Source organism: Prionailurus bengalensis, chromosome B3 (assembly GCF_016509475.1).
Source record: "Prionailurus bengalensis isolate Pbe53 chromosome B3, Fcat_Pben_1.1_paternal_pri, whole genome shotgun sequence".
NCBI classification, from domain to species: domain Eukaryota; kingdom Metazoa; phylum Chordata; class Mammalia; order Carnivora; family Felidae; genus Prionailurus; species Prionailurus bengalensis.
This window is the reverse complement of record NC_057355.1, coordinates 41,445,030-41,472,959: the sequence shown is the minus strand read 5'-3', so window position 1 is coordinate 41,472,959 and position 27,930 is coordinate 41,445,030. Positions and strand designations below refer to the sequence as shown.

General features: G+C 36.6%; 1 protein-coding gene across 17 annotated transcripts in view; it reads right to left on the bottom strand.

Annotated features, from left to right (window-relative positions):
- HERC1 (HECT and RLD domain containing E3 ubiquitin protein ligase family member 1) overlaps positions 1-27,930 on the bottom strand; it is a 193,301-nt gene that overhangs the window by 72,435 nt on the left and 92,936 nt on the right. For 10 of the 17 annotated variants that reach the window (XM_043555213.1, XM_043555218.1, XM_043555211.1 and 7 more), the window contains exons 22-31: positions 27,075-27,246; positions 24,462-24,774; positions 23,874-23,994; positions 17,420-17,471; positions 10,190-10,458; positions 8,212-8,427; positions 7,476-7,596; positions 7,009-7,246; positions 6,665-6,858; positions 3,514-3,669 (exon numbers count right to left, since the gene is read on the bottom strand). In XM_043555213.1, coding sequence (XP_043411148.1) covers positions 3,514-3,669; positions 6,665-6,858; positions 7,009-7,246; positions 7,476-7,596; positions 8,212-8,427; positions 10,190-10,458; positions 17,420-17,471; positions 23,874-23,994; positions 24,462-24,774; positions 27,075-27,246 — 1,852 coding nt within the window. Of the gene's footprint in view, positions 1-3,513; positions 3,670-6,664; positions 6,859-7,008; positions 7,247-7,475; positions 7,597-8,211; positions 8,428-10,189; positions 10,459-17,419; positions 17,472-23,873; positions 23,995-24,461; positions 24,802-27,074; positions 27,247-27,930 lie in introns of all 17 variants that reach the window. The other 7 variants (XM_043555205.1, XM_043555215.1, XM_043555208.1 and 4 more) reach the window with 1 other exon arrangement.

Here is a 27,930-nt window from a genome sequence, read left to right as displayed (position 1 = left end):
TACTTTTCTGAAGTAAGCAAAAGCAGAGTCAGAATAATGATGCTCCTTTTTATACCTACTACTACAACAAAACCAGTTAAAAATAAATGAATATGTGGTTTTTTCTTTATGCTCCAAGACTTTAATATTATATAAGCTTCACCTTATTAAATGAGAAAAAAGCCTGTTATAAGTTATACGAGTTAAGAAAAACTAGCAACGGGATAGAAGGAACATACTTAAAGATCATAAAAGCCATTTATGAAAAGCCCACAGCTAACATCATCCTCAACGGGGAAAAACTGAAAGCTTTTTCCCTGAGATCAGGAACACGACAAGGATGCCCACTCTCACCGCTGCTGTTTAACATAGTGCTGGAAGTTCTAGCATCAGCAATCAGACAACAAAAGGAAATCAAAGGCATCAAAATTGGCAAAGATGAAGTCAAGCTTTCGCTTTTTGCAGATGACATGATATTATACATGGAAAATCCGATAGACTCCACCAAAAGTCTGCTAGAACTGATACATGAATTCAGCAAAGTTGCAGGATACAAAATCAATGTACAGAAATCAGTACCATTCTTATACACTAACAATGAAGCAACAGAAAGACAAATAAAGAAACTGATCCCATTCACAATTGCACCAAGAAGCATAAAATACCTAGGAATAAATCTAACCAAAGATGTAAAGGATCTGTATGCTGAAAACTATAGAAAGCTTATGAAGGAAATTGAAGAAGATTTAAAGAAATGGAAAGACATTCCCTGCTCATGGATTGGAAAAATAAATATTGTCAAAATGTCAATACTACCCAAAGCTATCTACACATTCAATGCAATCCCAATCAAAATTGCACCAGCATTCTTCTCGAAACTAGAACAAGCCATCCTAAAATTCATATGGAACCACAAAAGGCCCCGAATAGCCAAAGGAATTTTGAAGAAGAAGACCAAAGCAGGAGGCATCACAATCCCAGACTTTAGCCTCTACTACAAAGCTGTCATCATCAAGACAGCATGGTATTGGCACCAAAACAGACACATAGACCAATGGAATAGAATAGAAACCCCAGAACTAGACCCACAAACGTATGGCCAACTCATCTTTGACAAAGCAGGAAAGAACATCCAATGGAAAAAAGACAGCCTCTTTAACAAATGGTGCTGGGAGAACTGGACAGCAACATGCAGAAGGTTGAAACTAGACCACTTTCTCACACCATTCACAAAAATAAACTCAAAATGGATAAAGGACCTAAATGTGAGACAGGAAACCATCAAAACCTTAGAGGAGAAAGCAGGCAAAGACCTCTCTGACCTCAGCCGTAGCAATCTCTTACTCGACACATCCCCAAAGGCAAGGGAATTAAAAGCAAAAGTGAATTACTGGGACCTTATGAAGATAAAAAGCTTCTGCACAGCAAAGGAAACAACCAACAAAACTAAAAGGCAACCAACGGAATGGGAAAAGATATCTGCAAATGACATATCGGACAAAGGGCTAGTATCCAAAATCTATAAAGAGCTCACCAAACTCCACACCCAAAAAACAAATAACCCAGTGAAGAAATGGGCAGAAAACATGAATAGACACTTCTCTAAAGAAGACATCCGGATGGCCAACAGGCACATGAAAAGATGTTCAGCGTCGCTCCTTATCAGGGAAATACAAATCAAAACCACACTCAGGTATCACCTCACGCCAGTCAGAGTGGCCAAAATGAACAAATCAGGAGACTATAGATGCTGGAGAGGATGTGGAGAAACGGGAACCCTCTTGCACTGTTGGTGGGAATGCAAATTGGTGCAGCCGCTCTGGAAAGCAGTGTGGAGGTTCCTCAGAAAATTAAAAATAGACCTACCCTATGACCCAGCAATAGCACTGCTAGGAATTTATCCAAGGGATACAGGAGCACTGATGCATAGGGCCACTTGTACCCCAATGTTCATAGCAGCACTCTCAACAATAGCCAAATTATGGAAAGAGCCTAAATGTCCATCAACCGATGAATGGATAAAGAAATTGTGGTTTATATACACAATGGAATATTACATGGCAATGAGAAAAAATGAAATATGGCCTTTTGTAGCAACGTGGATGGAACTGGAGAGTGTGATGCTAAGTGAAATAAGCCATACAGAGAAAGACAGATACCATATGGTTTCACTCTTATGTGGATCCTGAGAAACTTAACAGGAACCCATGGGGGAGGGGAAGGAAAAAAAAAAAAAAGAGGTTAGAATGGGAGAGAGCCAAAGCATAAGAGACTGTTAAAAACTGAGAACAAACTGAGGGTTGATGGGGGGTGGGAGGGAGGAGAGGGTGGGTGATGGGTATTGAGGAGGGCACCTTTTGGGATGAGCACTGGGTGTTGTATGGAAACCAATTTGTCAATAAATTTCAGAAAAAAAAAAAAAGAGTGAATGAGAAAAAAAAAAAAAAAACTGAGAACAAACTGAGGGTTGATGGGGGGGGGTGGGAGGGAGGAGAGGGTGGGTGATGGGTATTGAGGAGGGCACCTTTTGGGATGAGCACTGGGTGTTGTATGGAAACCAATTTGTCAATAAATTTCAGAAAAAAAAAAAAAAAGAAAGAAAAACTAGCAAAGTATATTGACAACGTATACATATAAAACAACATGTACCATGGAAAATTAAATTTGTTTTAGCCTATTTAAGAAAGACTAGGGATGATAAAAAAGTTCACTGTGAATATAGTGAATGTCACTGAATTATACACTTAAATAACTAAAAGCTGTACATTTTATATTTTACACCACTGCAAATTTTATATATATTTTACCACAATTAAAAAAAAAACTGGAGGGTGGGGCACCTAGGTGGCTCAGTCATTTAAGTGTCTGACTTGGGCTCAGGTCATGATCTCATGGTTCATGAATTTGAGCTCCACATGCCTCTCCCTCTCTCTCTCTCTCTCTCTCTCTCTCTCTCTCTCTCTCTCTCTCTCAGTTCTCTGCCCCTCCTCCGCTTGTGCTCTCTCTCAAAATAAATGAATAAACTTAAAAAAAAAAAAAAAGACTAGGAAAGGACTGACAGTAATCTATGAAGGCTGACCAGACTTTTAGACTAAGAACCTGGAGTTAAGCTTATTACATAGAGCTCACATAGACAGCATACAATCAGAAGTTACAATCAAGACAACAGAAATCATGTTATGATTATAGAGAACGGACAATCAGACCTGCATTTTGATAATCCAACAAGTGACATCAAAATCTGCACCAATTATTAAACAGGATGTTCTCTGCTTATTTTTATTATGGTAATCCAAACAAATAGAGCCAAGTTCTCTTTAGATTAAATCCATAATCTAGCCTGGTGCTACTTTCTATTAATTCCTATCAAATTTTACTCCTGAAATTGGACTTTTCTTTTGACCGAGTAAGTACTCAGAAAACAAAAGTCTTGAAATCAAGGTCAAATATTCAATGTTGTTAAAGTGTGGTATTATCTGAATAAAATACACGTAATGTATAAAAACACTCTAAAATAAGGCAAAAGTCATATACCTGAAGAACACTTCTGAGATGCTATGTTTAGAAGCACCTCTGTCCATTTGGGGGAAGCCATTTTTGATTGAATTGCTTTTGAAGAAACAACTCTGCGAAGAAAAACTAAAAAATCCCCCAGATGCAGTTCTGCTGCATGTTGTTTCCTAAGAGCAGCTGAAGAGTAAAGAGAAAAGTTTACATTACAACCAAAAATCAACAGGAAAAAGTCATACCAAGTAACTTGCATTTAGATTGTAGTTAGCCCAAACCTAATTCAAAATCTAAGTTGTCAGTTGGCTGCTGAATTTTTAAAACTTAAAGAACACCAGGGGGAAAGGTCAGAAAACAAAGCCGAACTTAAAAACATTTTTTACATCTGTGTACAATAATAGTGAGGTTGCTAGAACAAAGTATGTGTATTTGGTTTTGTGCATTTTTTTTTAACTGCTATTTTAAAATGCAACAGTTCTCTATCCAAGTCTAGAGTTCTATGAGGTAGAATCTGAGAGAAATGGTCTGTGAACCCCCTAAAGTTGTATGAAAATTGTGTGTACATTTGACTAGTAAAAGAGTTCACAACTTGATTCACATTTTCAAAACGTCTGTGACCTCCCCCAGACCCATCAAATTAAGAATCACATCCCTAAAGAAGACTGTGTTTTCAGATTCTACAAAGAAACACATTTCTAAGGCTGTGTCTGGTTTGCCTGAGCACCAACTCCATGTATATCTCTTACATAAACTTGCTCTAAGCAATCTTCTCGGTTTTTCCACCAGTATCAGTACCGGCTTCTCTCCTGTCGCCCCTCTCAGTTTCCCTCCACCCTGTGCATTTTTAGGCCAAAGGACTATCTGCTCTTCCTGTAACACACCACGTTCTATCATCATCCATCACCTTTCATACCCTCTCAGCCTGGCAAATCCTACTCAGAGCCAAGAGGAAGAAGTATGCCAGTGAGGCAGTTGCCCAGAATATCAATCTCTACAGGGCACTAAAACATACAAAATCATAATGATTTGGAGGCAAGTGTTATACATAGCATTCCTTTCAGGGAGATCCTGGCATGTCAAATTAAGGAATACACAGACGAGTCACTTAGAAGGAGACCCCCGCACCAAGGGCACCACACTTAAATGGCCAGCAATCTACTTTCACAGACATCTTGTCATAACTAGAGGACATCTGTTCTGCTGAGATGGGTGTGCATGTCTATGACAGAATTAGAACGCTGGTGACAACGAGAGACAATTGTACTCCTCTGCTACAATTCCTCTACATGGTCCTCTACCTCTTCTTTACTTAAATGCTAATAAGCAAATATTTTTATAATATCAGTTTGAAGAATATAAAGTTATTAGCCTGAGCTGGATACCCACATACTACTCCAACCCTGTTCCTACACATTCTTCAAAATCCAGTTCAAGAGCTACCTCTTCTATGAAGCCTTCTCTCTTGGTAGAGATCCTTGGGAAAATCTGTTATGAGGGCTCTATCCTACTCCCCATCCTCACTCCCAGCAAGTATCTCTGTAACATGATACTAAATTAGTTAATTAGTTAAATTAATTAAGTTTGGAGACCTTAAATAGAAAGATGGTTAATACAACTTGGAGATGGTATGTGTTTCAGTACCAATACCAGTTTGAAATCAAAGGTACACCTTACTTTCAGTTAAGTATTTGAGTGTCTGTGGGGTTTTTAATAGCTGGCCACCGTTGACTTGCATCAGTCTCACTTCCCAGCCATCCCCATGAATAGAGATGGTGCAACAGCCCGCTCTCTAGGACGACCTGAGGGGAATGGATGTGAATCCCATCTGCTCTTACACCTGCTGAGATGCACTTACGGAAGAAGTGCTTCTTTCTTTACTAGATATGGAAGGGCCCAGTTTTCCTAGGGGCCTATAAGTTGAGAAGTAACTCTATTAGGTCTTCCCTGCTGTCCATATGTGCAGTACTCAGCACAGAGTGGTGAGACACTATTACCTTAACAGGAGGAGGCATTAAAAGCTTGTTTATTTTACCATGCCTTGTGAGTCTGGCATGGTCTTTGTAAAAGTACCACACTCTTTATATAAACAGGAAGAAGGAATGTGACACAGGGGTAGCCCCTCAAACCAAAAGCTAGTCCTTAATTAGACTCATATATCCTCCTAGATTCTGACTTAAGAGATTTAGCTATTTCTTCTGAGCTTCTTTATTACAGTGTAATTATTTGTTGACATGTCTGCCTCTCTGGTTACCTTAGAAGGTCTCTAAGGGTAGAGACCATGTTTTATCATTTTTGTATCCACAGGTATTTCCTCTACCAACCCACCTATCTATACAATATTATTTAAATATTACTTTATTTAATTTTAATATTTAGTACAGTATTCCAGTATTAATATTAACATCCACATTCATAGCTCTCACTATGTGCCAGACACTGCTCTAAGTGCTTTGCATGTATTTAATTAGTCTTCAAACACTCTAAGGAGGTTGGTTCTATTATCCCTATTTACAGATGAGGGAATTGGGGGCACAGAAAGGTTAAGTAGCTTGCTCTCTCTCCATCCATTCATTCGTCTGGCTGGCTAGCTAGTTAGCTAGCCAGCCAGCCAGCCATCTTGGTCCAGAGAGGATTTAAGGTCTCCCAGAGTTTATTACAGTAATAAGACATGGCAGTTTCATAAAAATCTCTTTAAGAAATGGCCAATCTTAAATCTTTATTCCTTAATTATGTAGCAGATATAGGAAGTACTTCTACTGTTCAGGTCCTTTAATTTTAACCTAGTTTCCATATATGAAAACCTGTGTTCCTGAGGGAACACTTAAGACTATGGTTAAAGATGGGTTGTCAGGATCAAATGCTAAGAAAACAGAACCTGGGGGTATCAGTCACCTAGAACCTCTAGATTCTAGAACCAGGACAGCCAAGGAGAAGCTGAACTTAGGGAACAGTATGGTTGCTATATCAGGGTTAACAGACTTTAAAGAGAAGAGGTTCAGTCAGGAGCTCATCGAAATCACACTTATTTGGAGAGCAAAAGAGTTTATAAATGAGTAAATGAAAATTCTTTCTAAAAAAATTCTTTCACGCCTTACAACAGAAAGGAGTCTACATTCTAATATTCACATGAGGACTCAATAAATGCTTGTAAATAATGACAAAAAAAGGTTTATGCTACCTCTGAAATCTCTCTTCTCAGTTTCTCCACTGGAGTCAACTTTTCTTTCTTCTTCTTCACCCTCTTCTCCTTCCCCTTCTCCAAAAGAGGCCATAAGTAGTACACCAGCTTGGGACAACAAATTCTTCAACTGACTACAGAGTAGATCCAACAAGGACTGAACTACTTTGGGGCTCAGTTTATCAGCGTAAGTCCTACATGAAGTAACAGGGGAAAAAAAGGGTAATAACATAGTAGGGTAAATGTACTTAAACACATAAAGGACATTAGGGGGAAGTGGAAATTACTCAAATGAGAAAAGACCAGGTGCCATACAGTTCCATCAAGACATCTATAATGCTCACCCTGTAGTGATAGCTAGAATTTGGAGCAATCTTGTACTAGCCACTTTTAAAGCTGTACTAAGCTGAGAAACACCCGTCTTTGGCAGTAACTGCAGAGGCTGTCCCAGCATGGTGTCTGTACCACATAACTGCGACAATACGTTTAGCAGACCAGTGGAAATTGCCAAAGAAACATCCACTGGTTGATAGTGAACGCTCAGAGCAAAAACTGTAACCAAAAGGAGACGTTGCTGGGCTTCTAGAAAAAAAAGAAAGAAAGACAATTGAGAATTTTCTTTGAAGTAAACAACACACTAAAACAAAGCATATTCAAAAATATAAATAGTAATGTGGAACACCACTACATTTTCAAATATGTATTCTTTTACATGTAAATTGACCTATTAATGTTAAAACAAGATATAGAACATTAAGTATCTAGCATAAAATGTAACCTGCATCTTATATTTGTGGGGGCAGTTACTCACCAATGTGATGCTTATTTGCCTGTAGAGCTCTCTCTAGGGTAGCAGACAACTGTTGATAAATCTTATGCACAGCCACCTGGATTTCAATCTGAATATTTCTTTTAGCTGCTCTGATCCCATCCTGAATAAAGATTTACTTTTTCTATTAGTAACAATGACACCTCCTACCCAAATAAAAGTAATAGCATTTTATCCTACTCTATGCTAGTCCTATAGCAGTTTTTAATTATTCAGTATGGTTCAATATATAAAAGCTTTATAATAAATTTATATTTAAATGCTTGACAATTCCTGATTCTATATATTCTTTCTCCTTTCCCACAAAGCAATTTTTCTTCTCTAAATATGGAAGACATAAAGATAACACTCAAAAAAATTTTTTTCAAGTCATCAGAGAAACTGGGTAAAATGATAAAAGTATAAATGTAAATTCTGGAAACCCATCCTCCCAAACACCAATCCCTATCCCAAATTAGATCTATCTCTATCCAATTTGGCTAAATTGGATCTAAAAAACAACAGTCCCATAGTTCACCTAATCTCCACTATACTACTATTACTCAGGAAACTAAACGACTTAGATAGCTTTAAGAGTCATTTAAAAGTCTTTATATTTTTAAATCTCAATGTTAAACACCAGAAACCTTAGCATTATTAAACTGATGTTTAAAAAAAAAATGGCCAGAATCTGAATATACTGCAAGGTGCATCCTCACACGCCAGATCTGTCACCTACCTGATAGTGATGCAATCGGCCACTCTCTCCTTTGGCTCCTGCATGTCCCACAGTGCCTAAACCAAAACACCCTGCTAGAAACTGCAGCCTCACAGACGTGAGCAGTGTGGATGACTGGAAGCCCAAGTTTGATCTGCTTCCTGTCAGAGAGATGCTTCCTTTTTCCTCCATCCCAGACAAAAGAACGAGGATCTGGTGAAGTGCTTCTAAACGTAGCTTGAGAAAAGCAAAATAAATATATTTTAGAGTTCTTCACTGAACTGAGACACAAAGGAATTCCAACACAGATAATATACTTAGCACAGAAAATCCTGACGTTTCTTAGGGCTCTATTCTATTAAAGTAGACATTTATTTTATCATTAAAATCAAAATATTTCTAAAAACTCTACTAGCATACTTCAGTAATTAAGAGGCTACACAGGACAATGAGGAAAGCAGATCTGGATGTATGAGACCTAATTTCAAGGCCAGACTCTTCCATGTACTTTGTGGCCTTGGGAAACTCACTTAACGTTCTGAATCTCAGTTTCTTCGTGTCAAATAAAGCTAATCCTATAGTACTTTTTCTAACCTACTCACATAGCTACTGTGATGCTCATGAGGATATATATATATATATATATATATATATATATATATATATATGAAGGGTTCAAAACCATAAAGTGTTATGATTATTGCTTCCTTCACTTACAGGGAAGTTAAATAGAATGAATAGTGTTTCGTTCAAGAATTAGAAAAAGAATTTCTGGAAGGTTTCTCTGTGGGTCTCTTGAACATCTGGCTCTCTCGTCCCTAGCTAGGAGGGCAAAACCTACCACTGTAGTCCATCAGCCTATCCCTCTTTTTTTTTTTTTCAATAACTTTTTACTTTGAAATAACTGTACATTTAACAATAGTACAGAAGCGTTGAAAACATGGTATAGATTCTTCCTGTATGCCTTCCTCCTACTTTCCACTAATGTTACAATCTTAGGTGACTATGGTACATTTATCAAAACTAAGAAATGAACACTGGTACATCACTATAACTAAACTACAGACTTTATTTGGATTTTACCAGTTTTCCCAAAATGTTCCTTTTCTCTTCCAGGATCCAATCCCAGATACCATTTTGCATTCAGTTGTCATGTCTCCTTAGTCTCTTTCAGTCTGTCCCAGTTGCCATCTTTCCTTCGAAAGAGCTGTTCATGTGTTTTACAGAATGTCCCACAATTTGGGCTTGCCTGATATTTTTTCATGCCTGGACTAGAGTTATGGATTCAGGGGAAAATACTATAAAGTCCTCTTCTCAACACATTATTTTCAGGGATGTATGATGTCACTATAACTTATTGTTGATAATGTTAATCTTGATCACTTGGCTAAGGTGATGTGTGTCAGGTTTCTGTAATGTAAAATTATTCATGTTTTTCCCTTTTCATACTCTGCTAGCTCCGAGACACTAAGTCCTGCTTACTTTAAGAGAACGGGAATTAACCTCCACATCCTAAAGGAAGAGTATTAAAGAATTTGTGTACATGTTAAAACCAGAATAATAAATATTTTGAGGGAAATACTATGAGGCTACACAGGCATCTTAGGTCCCCTTAAAGTTCTGTTCACTAACTTCAGCATTCATCATTACTACTGTGGTGTCCTAATCTAGCCTTTTTTAAGTGGAGACAAATGGGTCAAAACCGGAGGCTCTAAGAAGCAGATGTATATGCTCACCAGCCAGTCTCATTTTAGTTTCTAGGAGACAAGGCAAGACTTAAGATTACAGTATCTTGCTCTAAGAGATGGCAATTAAAAATGCACTTTGTCCATTTCAAACAATATATTATGCCATTATATGATAGTGACATCAAAAAGTTCAGGTGGAGGAGAGGGAGAGGCAAAGAGTAGATGAAAAGGAAAAATTTTTTCTACTATTGTACAGTGATTCCATTTAAGTTTCCACAGTGCCTCTTGAGGAGTAAGTATCAAAGACTTACTTCTGCCCTTAACTGCTGCTGTTCCATTGCAATGATAGAGGCCTGGGGACTCGTAGACATACTTTCCTCTGGCTCTTTAAAACCTGGAGCATTCCCCACATCTCCACTCACAAAGCTTACAACATTTTCGATCAAAGTGTGAACTCCCAAAGACTTGGTAAGATCAAAATCAGACTCAAAGGAGTAAGAGGAGTTGCATAACCAGTCTCTGCTATGTTTCAGGCGAGCCCAAGAGTCACTCAAGGATTCCAATTGACTGTGCATAGGACCTACATACAAACAGAACAAACATGTATCAATAACAACCAAGTAGAGCATACATTCTGAAACTAGGGGAGGGCTGAGTGCTGCTACCATACCAACTGGTGAGAAATGGACACTCACGTTTGAATTACATGCATGCATTAAGTGAATCTGAGCAAAATGCTTTGGTAAAAACAAAAAACAAACAAAAACCAGAGCAATGTAAGAAAATAAAGGGAAAGCCCTGTTTGATGTATCAGTGTCTCTGAAAGCGCTTTAGCAACACACTGCCACAAGAAAAAGAAAGGCAGAAGCTGCTCTCAAAATGCTTAGCTTAAAATGCTCTGCGATATTAAACTAGACCATCATTTACGAACACAAAAGAACTAGGCACTTGGAACACTGCTCGTAAGACCTACAAGTACTAGAATTTCATCCAATTTAACATTATCATTGCAAAGAGTAAGTTAAGACTGAGCAAAGTGTCTACATATCTGCAATGAAACATTACCAAAAAATGGATATAGAAGGGCAAGTAAACTTATACAAAAAGGAGACACAAACATCACCCTTTGGGTTTCATTAATATAAGGAACACTTTCACTGTGTCATATGCATATTTACTGCATGTTGTGAAACTCCTATATAGAGGAAGCAAAGTTTCACAGACAAGAATATATGAGATTCGAAGTAAAATGATATCTATTTAAAATTACCAAGTGATGTCACAATAGTTGCTAAATATAGTTATCATTAGTTTTGCCAGTGGACATTTTCTAGACTAAACAGACTAAAACATTAGACAACAAATACGTTAGTATGTTTGAACACAACAAGTCATATGCCAATATTAGCTTTAAATAAATATATAAATGTCCAATTCTTACAAGCTTTGTTTTTTTTAATTTAATTGATGTCAGGTACATGAATTAGATTAACCATAATCCTTGGCTCATGATAATCTCTTATCACTGGTCCACACATGGCCTGCTTTTGTATTTATATTTATTTATAATAAATGTGAACACAAGAACTAGAAAACTGATAATAACTTGTATCTACCTATCTGTTCCTCCTCTAATCCATCTCTCCATATCTCTTCCTACCTAAGGCTATATTATCCCTAAGCCTGGGTTTATCATTCCTTTGCTTTTATTAATGTTAAATATTGTTTTATCTTATATGTATTGCCAAGACAAATAATGTTTAGTTTTAGTGAGTTTTTACTTTATAAACAAGTATCATTTTATGTAACCTTTGTGGGCATACTCTCTTCCATCAGTATATTGCCAATATTCATTCACATTATTACATGTAGCCATAATTCATTTGTGTGAGTACTGTATAATGTCCTATCACATGAATATGCCAACTTTCTCTATTAGGAATGCATCTTAAGGTAGTCAATAAAATATGCATTCCAAAAATTGTTTTGTTGTATAACTAGATGGAAAAGATATGGAAAGAGAACTATTTAAACACTAATGCCCACAGAGAAAAAAAATTAATAAATAACGATTGCCTGACATATTTCTGAATTAGTACACTGGTGTCAATAAAACCCCAGGACTTCAAAATCAGATGTAGAAATTTAGCTAATATTATAAAGTAACGGAATTAATTTATATGCATTCTACTAGAATAATTTAGAATAGCAAAGAAGACATGGTTACTCTGCCTTCCATGTTTTAGCAAGAATTCTTAAGATTAAAAAATGCTGAATTTTCAGTTTTACTGAGCATGAAAAATAACCAATCTGAAAAATTCTCCAAACTGCATAGCTGATTATTTTTTTCACGTAAAACAGAAAAGAGTAAAGCAACCCAAAGAATAATGCCAAGTATGCATAATGGATTAAATTAAAAATTATAAAGAATAAAGCAGAAGCTAGTTAAAAAAAAAAAAGAAATAATCATTTTCCATTTCCGTAAGCACCCCAAATCCAGAATGTGGATTTAGCCTTAACTTACAAATAATAGTTTTTGGCTCTTTGCACTGAGCTTGTTTGTTCAATAATAAAATTTCAGAATAAAATGTTCTGTTTTCCAATATTTACAAATTACTTTTCAAAATGAAAATTAAATGTGCAATGAGCTAGTGTTAGAACCACAGATGTAAAAGAGACCTTGAAGATTATCCAGTCCTCAAATTCCAATTGAGGAAATGGAGGTCAAAAATTTGATCTGTAAAATTAATAATGCTAATTCCTTAATTTTATGGGAGGGAGGTGATCTTACAAATTCCTGTTATTAATCAACTTCATGAGTCACCAATACACGGAAATGTCAACTGCCTGCCTACACAAAGGTTTGACTATGAAGAATATACAAAGAGTGAATTGCTTTGATATAACCCAAAATGTTGTAGAAATGGGTGGCCAACCCATTAAAATCCTCTTGGCAAATTAAAGCAAGGGTCAAACTTTTTGTATAAAGAGTCAGACAGGAAATATTTCAGGTTTTTGTGGGTCTTAAAGGTCTGTGCTGCAACCACTCAACTCTGCTGTTGTAATAGGAAGGCTGTCACAGACAATATATAAACAAATGAGTGTGGCTGCATTCCAAGGAAGCCTTATTTACAAAAAGAGGTAGCAGGCCAGACTTGGTTCACCAGGCATACTTTGCTGACCCCAATGTAAAACATGCAACTTATTAGGTATATGACCCAAACAAAATTCTGTATGACTAAAAGAAAGAACAGGAAAAGCAGCATATGAAAACATTAGGATAAATAAATAAAATAACCGTAAGCCAAATATTTAGGCTGACATCAAATATACTTCAAAACAAAAACTTATATTATGGAAATGAGAGATGAAAGAATTCTTAAGTCTTTAAAAAAAAATTGTAACAACCTGATTAACTTTGGTTTGTTCAATATTGTTTCACTGGAATCTAGGAAATACTGTGTCTGGAAAGTACAATAAAAGCTTCTATAGAGTAATTGTGACTAAGTCCAGTTCTTACTTAGTATTATTTCAGAGTCATCTACTATAAAAAGGAGATACAAAGTTCAACAAGACTTTTTTTGAGATGGTTTACTTGTCCTTACAATTTTGGTTCTTAAATGGAATTTTCAAAATGAACATGGCAGAGCTGCAATACATACTTTATAAACCATAAAATATGTAGGCAAGCTAAAAGGGGAAAAAAATTAAACATGCCATCATGTACTTGCTTGAAGCTCTTCTTTTTTCTGGGGCTCAACTGGCCAAAAAGGAGTAAATACACTACCACACAAAAATCAGAAGACAAAAGGAGAAATTTGATACAGGAGACAACATTTACATTTGCTCTTCTTTATATAATCTAATTTGAAATGCATAGATAAAAACAGCATTTCACCCATACATGTTATACCATGAAACACACATGCTGATAAATGTTTCCAGTATTATTTTTAGCTGTAAAACCCTAACACTTTATTTATAAGGCCTAAGGAGTGAAAAAAATCAAGTCATATAGTATTTTAACTAATAAGATTCCTGATGTTGCTTCTTAAATTGCTGCTTTGGTATCCCTACCATTTTTCACTGCACCAGGTTCAGCTTAAGTATGAAAACTAAAGTTAAGTATCTGCAAAGTTAGGTGTCTTCTTTCAGCGATGGATGAGCTCAGTTCTACACAACTACAGCAAATCTTTTAAGTATTTATCAAAGTACCAAAATACCAACACATTTAACAGGTTTTGTATAAAATTTTGACGAGCTGTTGTAAGAATTAAATGAGTTAATATGTTTTAAGCATCAGAACAATGACTGGCATATGGAACTGGTTTACAGGTGTTTAATGAATACAAAATGTCCTATTATCTCTGAGGCACTAAGCAGAAATGTTTCACCTATCTCTTTTTAAAGTAATTTAAGACATTTTTTTGGTTTTAGAATTTAGCTTTAATGCCTCTGAACAGATGAGCAAACAGCTACATTTATGTGCTCTATTTGCTCTACCCATTCCTACCATATTTGCTTGCTTGGACCAATTGTGAAAGATTAACTTGAATGAGGGAAGAAGCAGCAATCATGGTTCAAAAGCATGAATCCTAGTATCCCCAATGCCAAACACTGAAATTATAGGCACTAGCATTCCCAAGGAGGAGCCTTTGGAAGGAAAAGAAGAGCAGCTGAAACGAGTATACAACCATTAATTGTTATTGATACATCCATTTAATTTCAGTGAATGTCACATAGTAACTTATCTCTAATTTCTTTTACTAGGTTTTTAATAACTCAGGGCCACTGAGACTAGTAAGTACAAAAGCTATGCAAGGGAAAAAATTGTCATTTCCTCTTCAAAATACTGGAAAGGGGTAAACAAGAGCATAGGAGAATTGTCACTTGGCAGGGCATCTGTTTGTCCTTCACAGCTCAAGTTATAATCAGAACACCTAAATGGCCCCAAACAGTTCTGACTTGATTCGTTTGCCCAAATGAAGATAGGCATCTAGTCCAAACTGGCAATAAATAAGGAAAAAATAGGATTGTTTATTCTACCATTATTTAAGAACAAAACAAAACAAAACAAAACAAACCACTGCGGTCCTAAGGTAGTCACTAAATACAAATAATTTTTAAAAATTCCTTTCAAAATATATTCCCCTTAATGTATTTTCAATGTTCTTTTATTTTAAAGAAGGAAATCTATAAGAAAACTATTAAGTGTACATTTTCATTGTTTAATCTGTAAGCTCTAGTATTCATTAGATTGAAAACTATTTTTGCCGCCTTCCTAAAAGAGTAATTCTTCTACTTTCTAGTCACCTATTCCTAAGAACAAAGCCATCGGCAGATTTTTCTCTGGGAACATTAAAATGCAATGATTATTAGGATAAATTGGTACCATATTAAGTGATATCATGAAGATTTATATAACTAGTTTCCCTCCCTATTATAATTTCCTAAGTGAATAATTAAAAAAAAAAAAAAACTTTTCCCATGAGGTCCTATATCTGCTTTTCTGTTTTCAACAAAGTAAAGTTAAATTCCAAAAAGTTAGTAGGTTTTGGTACTGCCTTGAGCTTTTTGGAGAAGGTAGTTTATCCACAAACAATATTTGGATTAATGGCTTCATTCATTTGTATCTCCTTATACCTACAACTATAGAAACTCCACATCTACTCATAGGATAACAGTTTAAAAACTTGAGCAGAAACCAACTCTAGGACAGTAACTGTGAAGTGTTCTAGCTATTTTTCCTAAGTAATTTACAATGAAATTCTAGGTCATTTGTAATTCAGAGAAAAGATACCACTTTCTGTTTTATTCTAAACATTACTTTGCACATACTGACATGGCTAATATAGACTAAATCTCACAGGATAAAGGTTTAACAGAAAATAATTTTAGCTAATGGACTATCATGCATAAATATAATCAGTACAGCAGGAGGCTCTTACTAAAGACTGGATCCCTTATGCTACTCATTAAGTTTGGAGCCATTGTCTCTCTAGCACCAAATGATACACATATAACAGAAATTTTAGCAACAGTGCTCACCTAAGCTAACCAAAATTTTAATTTCTACGTCAAGTGGTTATGCAAAAAGGATTTTCTGGACACATGAACTCCCAATTTTCAAAGAATTATAAAATAATAAAATACATATTGCACATTACACTAAACATCATTTAATTATTTTTATATCACAAATAACCTTATGATTTTTTTAAAAAACCCAACAGCTATGTTATAGCTTCCAAAGACTTTTCAAATAAACAAAGTACCAGTTCTAGTCATTACTCTTAGTATTTCAGAAAAATCATTCTCTGTATTCTTTTTTTTTTTTTTTAATTTTTTTTTTTTTTTAACGTTTATTTATTTTTGGGACAGAGAGAGACAGAGCATGAACGGGGGAGGGGCAGAGAGAGAGGGAGACACAGAATCAGAAACAGGCTCCAGGCTCTGAGCCATCAGCCCATAGCCTGACGCGGGGCTCAAACTCACGGACCGCGAGATCGTGACCTGGCTGAAGTCGGACGCTTAACCGACTGCGCCACCCAGGCGCCCCATTCTCTGTATTCTAACTAAAGGACAAAGTATCATATTTTATTTGACAGAATGCCAACATTTCTTCCTCTAAGTTATAAACACACAAATGAAAAAACTGTGCATGCATTTCTTCCTTTCATTCCTCAGTTTTCCCTCATCTCTCAGTTTGCTTCCTGTGGGGGAACTGAACATTCTGCCAAGGAAGCTATCAAGAGAAGGGTTTGGTTTTAAAGTACAGAAGACTTACTATCACAGAAAATCATTTTTCCCACAGGCTCTTAAAAATTGCCACTAGCACGAATGTTGAACATTTCACATTTTCACAACCACAGTATAAATGGGTTTAATAAAAGTGCCAGTTAATAGAGAGCAATACTTGGGGAGTTTTTAGGTATCCTTGAATTTAGAGTCTCTGAAACAGCTGTCCTTTCCATACATTTTTATATATAACCAAGAGTTAACTGTATTATTTACTAAGAAAGAGCTTCTAACAAACAAGCTAAACTCTTGATAACACTCGTAAAATTGTTCCTCATGGGAAAATTTGTCTAGAAATCATAAGCTTATGTCTTACATGCTGTATCTTAAGAGGCAAAGAGTAAAAAAAAAAGTGGAAACTTTCTGAAAGTGTGCATGCAGAGACAGGAGGTGAGTGGAGGAGAGTTCTCATGTAATACCATTAAACTATGGCAACTGTACCAGTGAACTAAAACACAGCAAATAATGTACATAACCCCCATAATGTAAAGCATTACTTTTGGAGTTCCACACAACTTTTTAAAAAGTCAAAACACATGACAAATGAGAAACAGACTGGCTATTAACTCTTAGACATTTGTTTTAAAAGGGTGTATGTTAAAGAAAATAATTTCCTTTTAACTCTTCCAATAAAATGTTTCTAAATTTGTTTTTGCAATGTTTCAAAGACAATCATATCTAAATACATCAGATATAAAAACAGCTACATCATTTAACCAGATTTTTAATTTCTTAATACTTACCTCTCTTTCTATGAGATGACGCCAAATCCAAATCAACATTTCGTCTTCCACTCTATTAAGTTAAAAATGAAAAATTTAGTCGTGAAAAGTGTTTTAAGATTAGATTTAACACATTAGAATAAAAATACATAAAATTATAACAATGTGCTACCTGTATACCAGTCAAGTCAGACTAAAGTCTAATAAAACGTCTCAAAAAAACCTACTGAAAACAGCTTTAAGAAAGCCCAGGCACATAACTCTGAGATACTAAAACACAAAGTCAAGGTGTATGCTAATTAACATTGTAGAGTAGCATAAGTTTTTCTTTGTTGTCACCTTTTCTTTTTTCAAATTATTGCCCTTTTTTTTGTTGTTTTTAAGTTCATCTATGTATTTTGAGAGAGAGAGCAAGCACATGCACAAGTGGGGGAAGGGCAGGGAGAGAGGGAGAGAGAGAATCCCAAGCAGGCTGTACACAGTCAGCATAGGGCCCAATGCTGGGCTCTGAACTCACAAACTGTGAAATCATGACCTGAGCCAAAATCAAGAGTCGGACGTTCAACCAACTAAGCCACCCAGGTGCCCCAGGTATCTTTGTCTTTTATCTTCCAAATACACTATAATCTTATTAATACCTCCTGTAGCAAAGTCTCATTTTCAAAAATTGCTTTTTCTATTCTTATTTTACATTCTTTTCAAAAGCCCCACTAGTCTTGGCTAGGCATTTTAGAGGAAGAGAATCTGATGAATCCACCCTAACAGAAAAGTAACATAGTCCTAAGACTACTGGCAGTATTTTAAAGGATTTTTAAATGTTTTTAAGGGGTGCCTGGGTTAAGTGTCCAATTCTTGACTTCAGCTCAGGTTATGATCTCACAGTCATAGAATCAAGCCCTACATTGGTCTCTGCACTGGGCATGTAGCCTGCTTAAGATTCTCTCTCCCTCCCTCTGCCTCTCAAGTGGGCATGCTCTCTCTCTCTCTCTCTCTCTCAAAACAAAACAAAACAAAACAAAACAAAACAAAAAAAAAGCCTATTAAATCTAGAAATCTCAAATTGCTGAAACTGCAGACAGCTCAATAAAATAGTGAAGGTTTTCAGGAAGAAGAAGTATATTTCTGTTGGGGAGGGGTGCAGACAACTATCTGCTCTGCTCATATGTACAGCCAACCAAGTACAAACCATAGGTGACTGACTCATTTATGCAAAGACTTGACATTATGGTCTTACTAGGCATTTCATTTTTACTCTATCACATAATTTTAAAAAATGGTGGCAAAGAAGAAAGGTTGTAGAAGTGATAAAACAGATTCATTTAGGAACTGCCATTGTAGAAAATCATTACCTGGTTATACACAGACACATGTACCTACATTGTAGATAAACACATTTCATCTTACATACACACACACACCAAAAATAAGTATGTTGTCAGGCCATTTGGTGCTAGACAAAATACGAAATGTTACAACCGCTCCTGAAGATATCAGTGGATCATGCAAGAAAACATTTTTATCACACAGTACCTTGGTCATGAGGGGTCACAGAATAATTTTATCTCAGGCCTCAGAACTAGAATTATCTGTTTCCCTTGAACAACTGGTTTGTTATATCTTTTAGACACTGAATCTTGGAAATCATTATGCTGTTCCTCTTTGGTGGCCCACCTTTAGCCAAACATCACAGGATATGGTCTGAGGTGTACAAAATCTCACCCAGGGCTTTATCTTTCAGTTTCTTTGAGTCCTAATTCATTCACCTAATTCATCCTTTTATAAAGTATTTATTTTTATACACTAAATCAACTCCTTTATGGAATAAGGAAGAGAGGGAATAGATTAAGAGAGTGTAGTATGAAATGCTGGATAGGTATGACAACTGTCAATCACACAGTTGAACTTACGCTTAATTAACTGTTGAGGTTTACTAAGACAGAGAAGTAGAAAATACATCATGTAACACTCTTTATAAAAGAAGGATAAAGCAAAGACTGAGCATTAAACTGATTAACTTATGTTAAGAAAGCATTTCATTCATTCACAAATCAGAAATGAAGTACCACTAGATATTAAGGATATGAATGGAAATCCTAAATAACCTGACAGAAGGATAATGTATTTTAGCTGGAAAAACCCAAACTGCCCCCACTGTGTGCCCCTCTTCATCTATGCCAGGCTGAAGGCTCAGCCCACATCTCCCTTCATCTGCAAAAGAATCTGCTCTGGTTCTAGACTTTCCTATCTCTTACAAGACTCTCCTTCATCTGCAAAAGAATCTGCTCTGGTTCTAGACTTTCCTACCTCTTATAAGACTATCTTTCTAAACATTCTGTAAAGAAAGATGATCAAGAGCAAATCTTTTTCAAAAATGTGTTTATTAATCTTTTATAAACTGTAGGAAACTCAATGTTAACAATCTTGGCAACTAAATCTAGGCTCAATCTACCTCCACTGATCTCTCTTTCCATTCTGTTCTGAAAATATATTTTTCAAAACGTTTTAAATATTACCAAACTTGTTCTTTACAACAACCCAGTTGAGGCAAGTATAACAGGTAGTTTTCTTTTCTTTTTTTTTTTTTAAGTTTATTTATTTTGAGAAAGAGAGAGAGTATACACATATGCAAGCAGGGGAGGGGCAGAGAGAGGGAGAGAGAATCCCAAGCAGGCTCTGTGCTGTAAGCAGGAAGCCCAATGCAGGGGTTGAACTCAAAAACCGTGAGATCATGACCTGAGCCAAAATCAAGAGTCAGATGCTTAACTGACTGAGCCACCAAGGTGCCCTGCATGACAGGCAGTTTTATTCCCCATTTCAAAATAAAGAAGCTGGGGTTCAGAAAGGTAAAAATCTTGCCCCAGGTAAAAATCAATAGCAAATCTTAAGCCTACTATGACTAAGTGAGATTTCACTATTTGTTTTCTCAAAGTATGTTGCTTTAACTACATCTATCCTCATTTTTTATCTTTTCATTTCAGTGGAAATGAATTATCAATCTACAAAACATACTGTAAAAGACATCAGGGGTCGGGGCGCCTGGGTGGCTCAGTCGGTTAAGCGTCCGACTTCAGCTCAGGTCACGATCTCACGGTCCGTGAGTTCGAGCCCCGCGTCGGGCTCTGGGCTGATGGCTCAGAGCCTGGAGCCTGCTTCCGATTCTGTGTCTCCCTCTCTCTCTCCCCCTCCCCTGTTCATGCTCTGTCTCTCTCTGTCTCAAAAATAAATAAACGTTAAAAAAAAAAAAAAAAGACATCAGGGGCATTACAATAAACCTGCCTTCTAAGAGGTCTGCTGGAAAGAAATACTAATAATACATAAATAAGTGTGATGTGAGACAAACCATTAGTGGTTCATTAGAGATACTACCAAAATGTCACAGAAATAACATGAAGACTCCTGGGAGTAACGTGATCTTGGAAAGCTTTCTGGAAGAGATGACACTTTAGCCAGTTCTTAAGAAAAGATAAGACTCGCATCAATAAAATCCAGGAGAAAGACATTTAAGGCAAAGAGTGCTTGAGCAGAGGCTCAAGAGGTATGTTTGGGGTCTGGCAGGTGGACTATCATGCCAAAAATACAGATTACTGCAGGGGATAACTGGTTCCAAAGGCAGGCAGGAAACATTTTCCAGAATCTTTGATTTCTTGGTAGGTAGTGCAGAATCACAAAGTTTTCTAAGTAGGAAGGGAGCGTGACCAGCTGGTATTATTTTTGTTGTGTTTTCTTTTTAATTTTTTTTAATGCTTATTAATTTTTTAGAAAAAGAGAGAGAGAGCACAAGGAGGGAAGAGGCAGAGAAAGAAGAAACACACAATCCAAAGTAGGCTCCAGGCTCTGAGCTGTCAAAAAAATAAAGAAGCATTTAAAAAAAAAAAAAAAAAAAAAAGCTCTAACTTTGGGAACAGGATCTAAGGAGAGGAACTGAAAAAAGTAGGGAGATCAGTTTAAAACTACCAGTCCAAGCAAAGGTAACAAAGGCTTGAATTAAAGAGTAGAAACACTAAAAAATAAAAAAAGGGCACCTGGGTGGCTCAGTCAGTTGAGCGTCTGACTCAGCTCAGGTCATGATCTCACAGCTCGTTCAGTTCAAGCCCCACATCGACTCTGTACTGACAGCTCTGAGCCTGGAGCTTGCTTCAGATTCTGTCTCCATCTCTCTCTCTGCCCCTCACCTGCTTGTGCACCCTCTCTCTCTCCAATATGAATAAACATTAAAAAAAAATGTTTTAAGAGTAGAAAGGACAGAATGGGCACAAATATTTTACCAAAACAGGTAACAAAATAATTCATCCATTCCAAAAAAAAAAACTTAGTGATTGCCTCCTACTACATACCAGGCACTATACTGTAGGTACTTGCAATACAGCAGTAAACGAAACAGCAAAAACTCCTGTCCTCAAGGAGCTTATAGTGTAGTATAGGCCAACAGAAAGTGATAAACAAAATTATGTTTGGTGCTGGGGGATGGGGGGAGGGGGAACCTAGCAAGGCAAGGTAGACAGGGACTGAATATGTGGAAAGGAGGGCAAACTACAATTTTAGACAGAGGGGTCAGACTAGGCCTCAGTGAAAAGTAAAAACAGAAGGAAACACTGAAGTGAGGGAACTAGCCAGGCAGACAACAGTATTCTAGTGGGGGTAGGGGAGGGAAATAGGTAAAAGCCCTAAAAGGAGGTTGTGTGGTATGTTCATGGAAAAGGCAAGAGGCTAGTGTGATAGAAGGAGAGTCCTCAATTAAGGAGGACAGTAAGAGATCAGAGTGACAGTGGAGCCAGCATATGTAGGGTCTTGTAGGCCTGTAAGGACTTATGCTTCTAAAAAGCAGTCACTGGAGGTTTTGAGTAGAGAAGTAACATGATCTATGTAATAAAAACTATCACAGGGTTAGGAGACTAGATAATGAGACTGATCAGACTGAGAGGAATCTCAGAGACTATAAGAGAGGAAACATGAACTGGGAGCACAGAGATACTAATGGTAATGACTAAAAGAAGGGAAAAACAAACAAAACACCATAGTACAATAAAATCTGCTTAGGGACACTGCTGAACTTTCCTTAGAGGAGGAATCTTCTTTGCTTAGAAGTTTCTCTGAAACAATACCTTTCTGTTTATGTAGTACTTTATACTTTTCAAAAGTATTTTCATATCCATCATCTCAATTTATACAATAGAGGAATTTCAGAGCTAAAAATGGAGCTTATAAACCACTCACTCAGTCCAAAAAACCAGAGTTTCTGTTTGGGCTGCCATGTGACATGACCAAAGTCTCACACATTGTCATAAACACAAGAGGCACTAATGTCCTCCTATCACAGCGGGACACTAAGGCCCAGATAAGTCAAGTAACACGTATAGATTATTCACATACAAGACAGAGGGAGAGCCAAAATGCAAATCCAGCTATGAACTCCAAGTCCAAAACTACTCAAAAGTAGTAATCTCTTAGACAATTTGTACACCATAATTTACCTATCACACTACAGCATACTTTGCTCCCTGCTTCTTAGGTAAATCAGCATCTCATCTGTTTGATTTTGACTGTAAATGCCTGCAGCCCAGGTCCTGAGGCTTTTTGGTAGGTAACTGAGAATTACTGACATATTTTAAGTAGAGGAAATATAAACAGACTTGTGAAATGTGGAAGATGGGCACAAAACAAGCAGTAGGTCAATAAGTTTGGAGGCTTCTGGACTAGTCCGAGCAAAAGAGAAGGAAAGTTTGAACAGAACAGTGGCAAAAAGGATGGAAAGGACATATCAGAAACATACCAAGGTTAAAATTTACAAGACTTGACTAACTAGATGGTAGGGAGTGTGGGGGTTTGCAAAGACAAGAAAATAAGGAAAAGAAAAGGATGAATCCTGAGTAGTTAATAATACCACCTACTAAGATAGTGAATGTAAGAAAAGAAAGTTTGAGAGAAAGATGAATTTATTTTTGGATAGGTTAAGATAGGGGTAACCTCACTTGTTCAGGAGGACTGTCCACCAATGAGTCAGATATATGAATTTGAAGTTTAGGAAGAAGTCAGAGCTAAAGACAGAAATCTGAGGAGCATCTGGGGGGATCAGTTGGTTGAGTGCCTGACTTCTGCTCAGGTCATAATCTCACAGTTTGTAGGTTTGAGACCTATGTCAAGCTCTGCACTGACAGCTCAGACCCTTGAGCCTGCTTCAGATCCTCTCTCTCTCTCTCTCTCTCCACCTCGTCCCACCCCCATTTGTGTGCTCTCTCTCAAATATAAAGAAATAAAATAAAACTTAAAAAAAAAATAAAGATAGAAATCTGAGAATCACATTAACATATAGGTGGTAAATATCTATGCAATATAGTTATCCCATTTTTCTTAAAAGTTCTTTTTAAAAAGTTTTTATATGTCTAAAACAAACATATAGTACTTACTGTAACCAAACTCTTATATATCTATACGCTGAAAACAAAAATCCCTCTTTACTGAATCTAGGTATACCTACCAGCGCGTAACCCTCTTCATCTGATTCAGGCTGAGACAAATCAGATTCACTCCTCGATTTGATCAGTCTATAATTTGGACTTGCATGGACTAGCCGGCTCTCTGCAGTAAGACTTTCACTCCTGTCTCACATGCACAAAGAAAAGTTTTTCAATTTGGGATTGTTAGTAAACATAAAATAGAATGGAACTAGCAGCACAGACCTAATACATACACAGTGAGGAGTAATTATATCTGTCAAAGGGAAATCCTGACTCTTGTGTAAGCACAAAGCCCTTTACGATGACATCAAACCAACTTACATGCCACTACATTACAGAGAGATGCAAAAAACTTCGTATGTTTGTCAACTACTGTTGTTTATATGTATGAAAAATTGTGCCTCCTCATCTAATCAGAAATTTCTATTCCAGGCTGAATCAATATCACTCTTTACATTACTTTAATACATTAATATATTACTTCACCCTAGTCAATTTGGATTTCCTCCTCCACATGTGTGTTCATTTCAGAAGACCACTATAACTTCAAGAACAAAGTGTTGCACGGCATAAAGTCACAAATGTTTCAAGTTTCTAGTCAGTCCCACCTGGTCATAAGTCCACCCCCTTCAGAGGCACTTGTTGAAGGCTGCTGCAACTGTCCTTCTTCCTTCCGCTTCTGAAGCTCCTCAATCACAGGACTTACTCCTAATATTAACAGGGCACACCGATGGATCACAGAGTTGCAGGCAGCGGTGTACACATCCTGACCCTCAGGAAGGTCTGTGCTGACCCTTCGCTCTTGCTGAGACTGGGGAGGTGGATCATCAGCTCGAGACCCAGACCCTGCCCCACTGTTCATTCTATCTCGATCTCGGCTACGAGCTACTTCACGGGCTGAGAGGAAACACTGAAAGATTTCTGTAACATGCAACACAAAAACAAGGTCTTAACACATGGGGAGAGAAGAGCAAAGAAAATAACAATAAAAATAGTCATAAAGTTTGGATCAAAAACTTACTGAAAGAGGGAAAAGTTATTTTTTTAGACATTAAATACAGCATAGTAACTAAGCTAAGATTATATTAAATACATGTAAAACATTAAAATTTTCACAAAAATTAAAATAGGAAATAATTATGCCATTATAGAATTCACATTTGGTTTATTCTATTTCTACTCTTACTCATGAGTTAGATCAATGCTTTCCAAGTGGCCCCAGACCAGGGCATCAACATTTTCTGGAAACTTGTTACAGATGCAAATTATCAGGCCAATCCCAGACCTTCTGAATCAGAAATTCTAGGCATGGGGCCAGCAATATGTGTTTTAACAAGCCATCCAGCTGATTTTGAGCACTGCTGAAGTTTCAAAATGACTGAGTTAGATTAAAATAACTATTTCTGAAATGTTTATGACCTTCGTATGAAAAATGTCAGGTTACAAAAGAAACAAAATTTAAGTTGCATGAGTTAATAGCCCCCCTTCCCTCTCTAAAGTCTATGTTATTCCTGACATCTATACTCCGCTGTATCTCAAACACATTAAAAAAGTAAAACCACTAAAGGTCTTTGCTGAAACTGAATATGATAATAATATACAGCCAAGACTGCTTCAGAAAATCAAGTGGCATCACCAAGAATGTCCATCTAATACCAGCCCTTCCCAATTCACAAGTGTAAAAAAATAGTGAGTTTAGTAAGGTTCTGATGCAGTGGCAGATACTTCACAACAGGAAAATAATTTTTTGTTCAAATTTGGAGTGAAGACAGTATTCTTTATGGGGCACCCAAGCAGAAAATTTGGATAAATACTAGATTCATCTGTTCATACAGAAGTATAAACTTTAAAAATGGCTTTCATATGTGTATTTTATAGAATTATTACATAATATTTTCATTATGCTGTTTGAAGTCTCATTTCTGTAAAAACCAAAGCAACAAACTCAGTACAAAGCTTGAAATCAGTTAAAGTAATTAAGAGAAGGGTCACTGGAACTTTGGGCAGATCTCATTCGATTTCCAGCTGCTACTAATCTGGCCCTAGGCATAAATTTTGCCTCCTTAAATCTCAGTTTGCCCATCTTTAAGATAAATACCAGAATGTATCTCATTAGACTATTGTAAGGATTATCCATCTATGTGAAGCATATGACCCAGTGCCCAGCATGTAACACAGGTGCTCAAAAACCGTAGCTGATTTAAAATTATTACTCCCCAGTGACTATTATGCTTTCTTTTACTATAATTGAAGGTTACAGTTTGTTACCATATTTTCCCCTTTGGCCTTTGTTTTCCAGAATTTTTAAACTAAGTTTTAAGTTCAACTGCAAAAGTCCCTTCAGCCTAGGTTTTTAAAATATAATTATTCTCCCTCCCCATCTCCAATCCCTTTTCTCCTCGTTTTTTTAAGTAGTTTCTGGTTTTGAGCCACCTCCATATATCATTTTTACAAGTATGCAAAACACAAATAAATTGATAATAAAATGTCAAACTGATTAATACACAGAGATAATCCCAACACCAAATGCATAGCTAGCCATAATGTTTCAGTCTATAAAGTGAATATACATTTTAACTTGAAATAGCCAAATCACTCAAAAGATACTAACACATGTTTAAAAGCTTTGGTATTTCCTTTTAAACATCTAAATGATTACAATAGTTTTCTATTGTAGCCTTGAAATATACAAGTATGGAAAGTGTTATAATCACCCAGCCAACAGAATTCTCATGCACACTCTTGCTCTCTACTGACAATGGCAGTGTAGTCAGTGGGTGAAATTTATAATTTTAAAAGTGTGACATATAAAAAGTAACTAGGCTCTCCTAGTAAGTGCTGGAAGAGGCTCTCTTCCTCACCACACAGAGGGGCCAAGCCAATGGACAAACTGGTACCCTCCAAAACAAACTCTGTATGACCTTATCCAATCACTCATGGGCATTATTGCATGCATAAGACTCAGTGGAACAGTTACTGGTTCTAAAAGCCTGCTTTCAGAGCTTTTCAGCCCCAAACATGCAATCCAATAGCTTCAAAATGGAACTAGCACAGTTTTTAAGAGCTGAAACATTAGCTAATGTAAATTCAGATCACCAGGAGAATATCAGATCCTTACAGAAAAACTACAGAGAAATGTTTGCCCTTCTCTTCTCCAGTCAGTTCCCCTACCATGAAGAATGCCATGATGTGGATCTGTTAATTAAGAAGGGTGTACTCACTGCCAGCTGTCATCACTTCATGTTCCCGTTCTTCTTCTTCATCCTCTGGCTCGGGATGCCCCTCTTCCCGGTCTCGCTCAGCCTGTTCTTCCATTTCAGCTTCTTCATCAATCGTCCGGGTAAACGAATGCTCCTGAGGATCAACATCTGCAGAGTCCTGGTTTTCCGAGATCTGAAAGAAACCATCAAAGCTACACTGAACATAGTTTTCAAAACTCTGAAAAACTTCATCAAAACTTTGACTTTTTGATCATGGAAAATATTGCTAAAACCAACAACACATGAATTTTACTACAAAAATCCAAAAGATACACTGAATAAATCTGAAAAGAGCAGAAACAATGTATGTACACAAAATATGTACAGAGACACCTATATGCTCTTTCCCTCAGTATTTTGATTAGAATGTCATGCTATTAAGTGGATTTGAATTTATACTGCTACTCAGCAATAAACTCCTACAGAACTGCAACTTAAAATGAGCTGAGTATAAAACCAAGCATAAAAGGTAATTTAAGAACATGAATTTATATACCATTCAGTCTCCTTCAAGCTGTGTATGCTATTACTACTCTGTATAAATGTTTAATAATTCTAATTTAAAATTGTATTTTCCAGACTTTTTTCAGAGAGGGACACCTATGCTCTACTCTTAGCAAATTTCAATTTATAAACAGTACTGTTTTTAATTTTTTTTAATTTCTTTACTTTCCCCTGAAGAAACCACAAATTAGAAATCTGATAAGAACAATGTCAATTTTATTTCCCAGTGGTTAAGCTAACTAGCAGTCATCTAGAGGACAGAGTCCTTACAACAAAAGTTGAGCGTCACAAATGCCATAACAGTATGTAACAT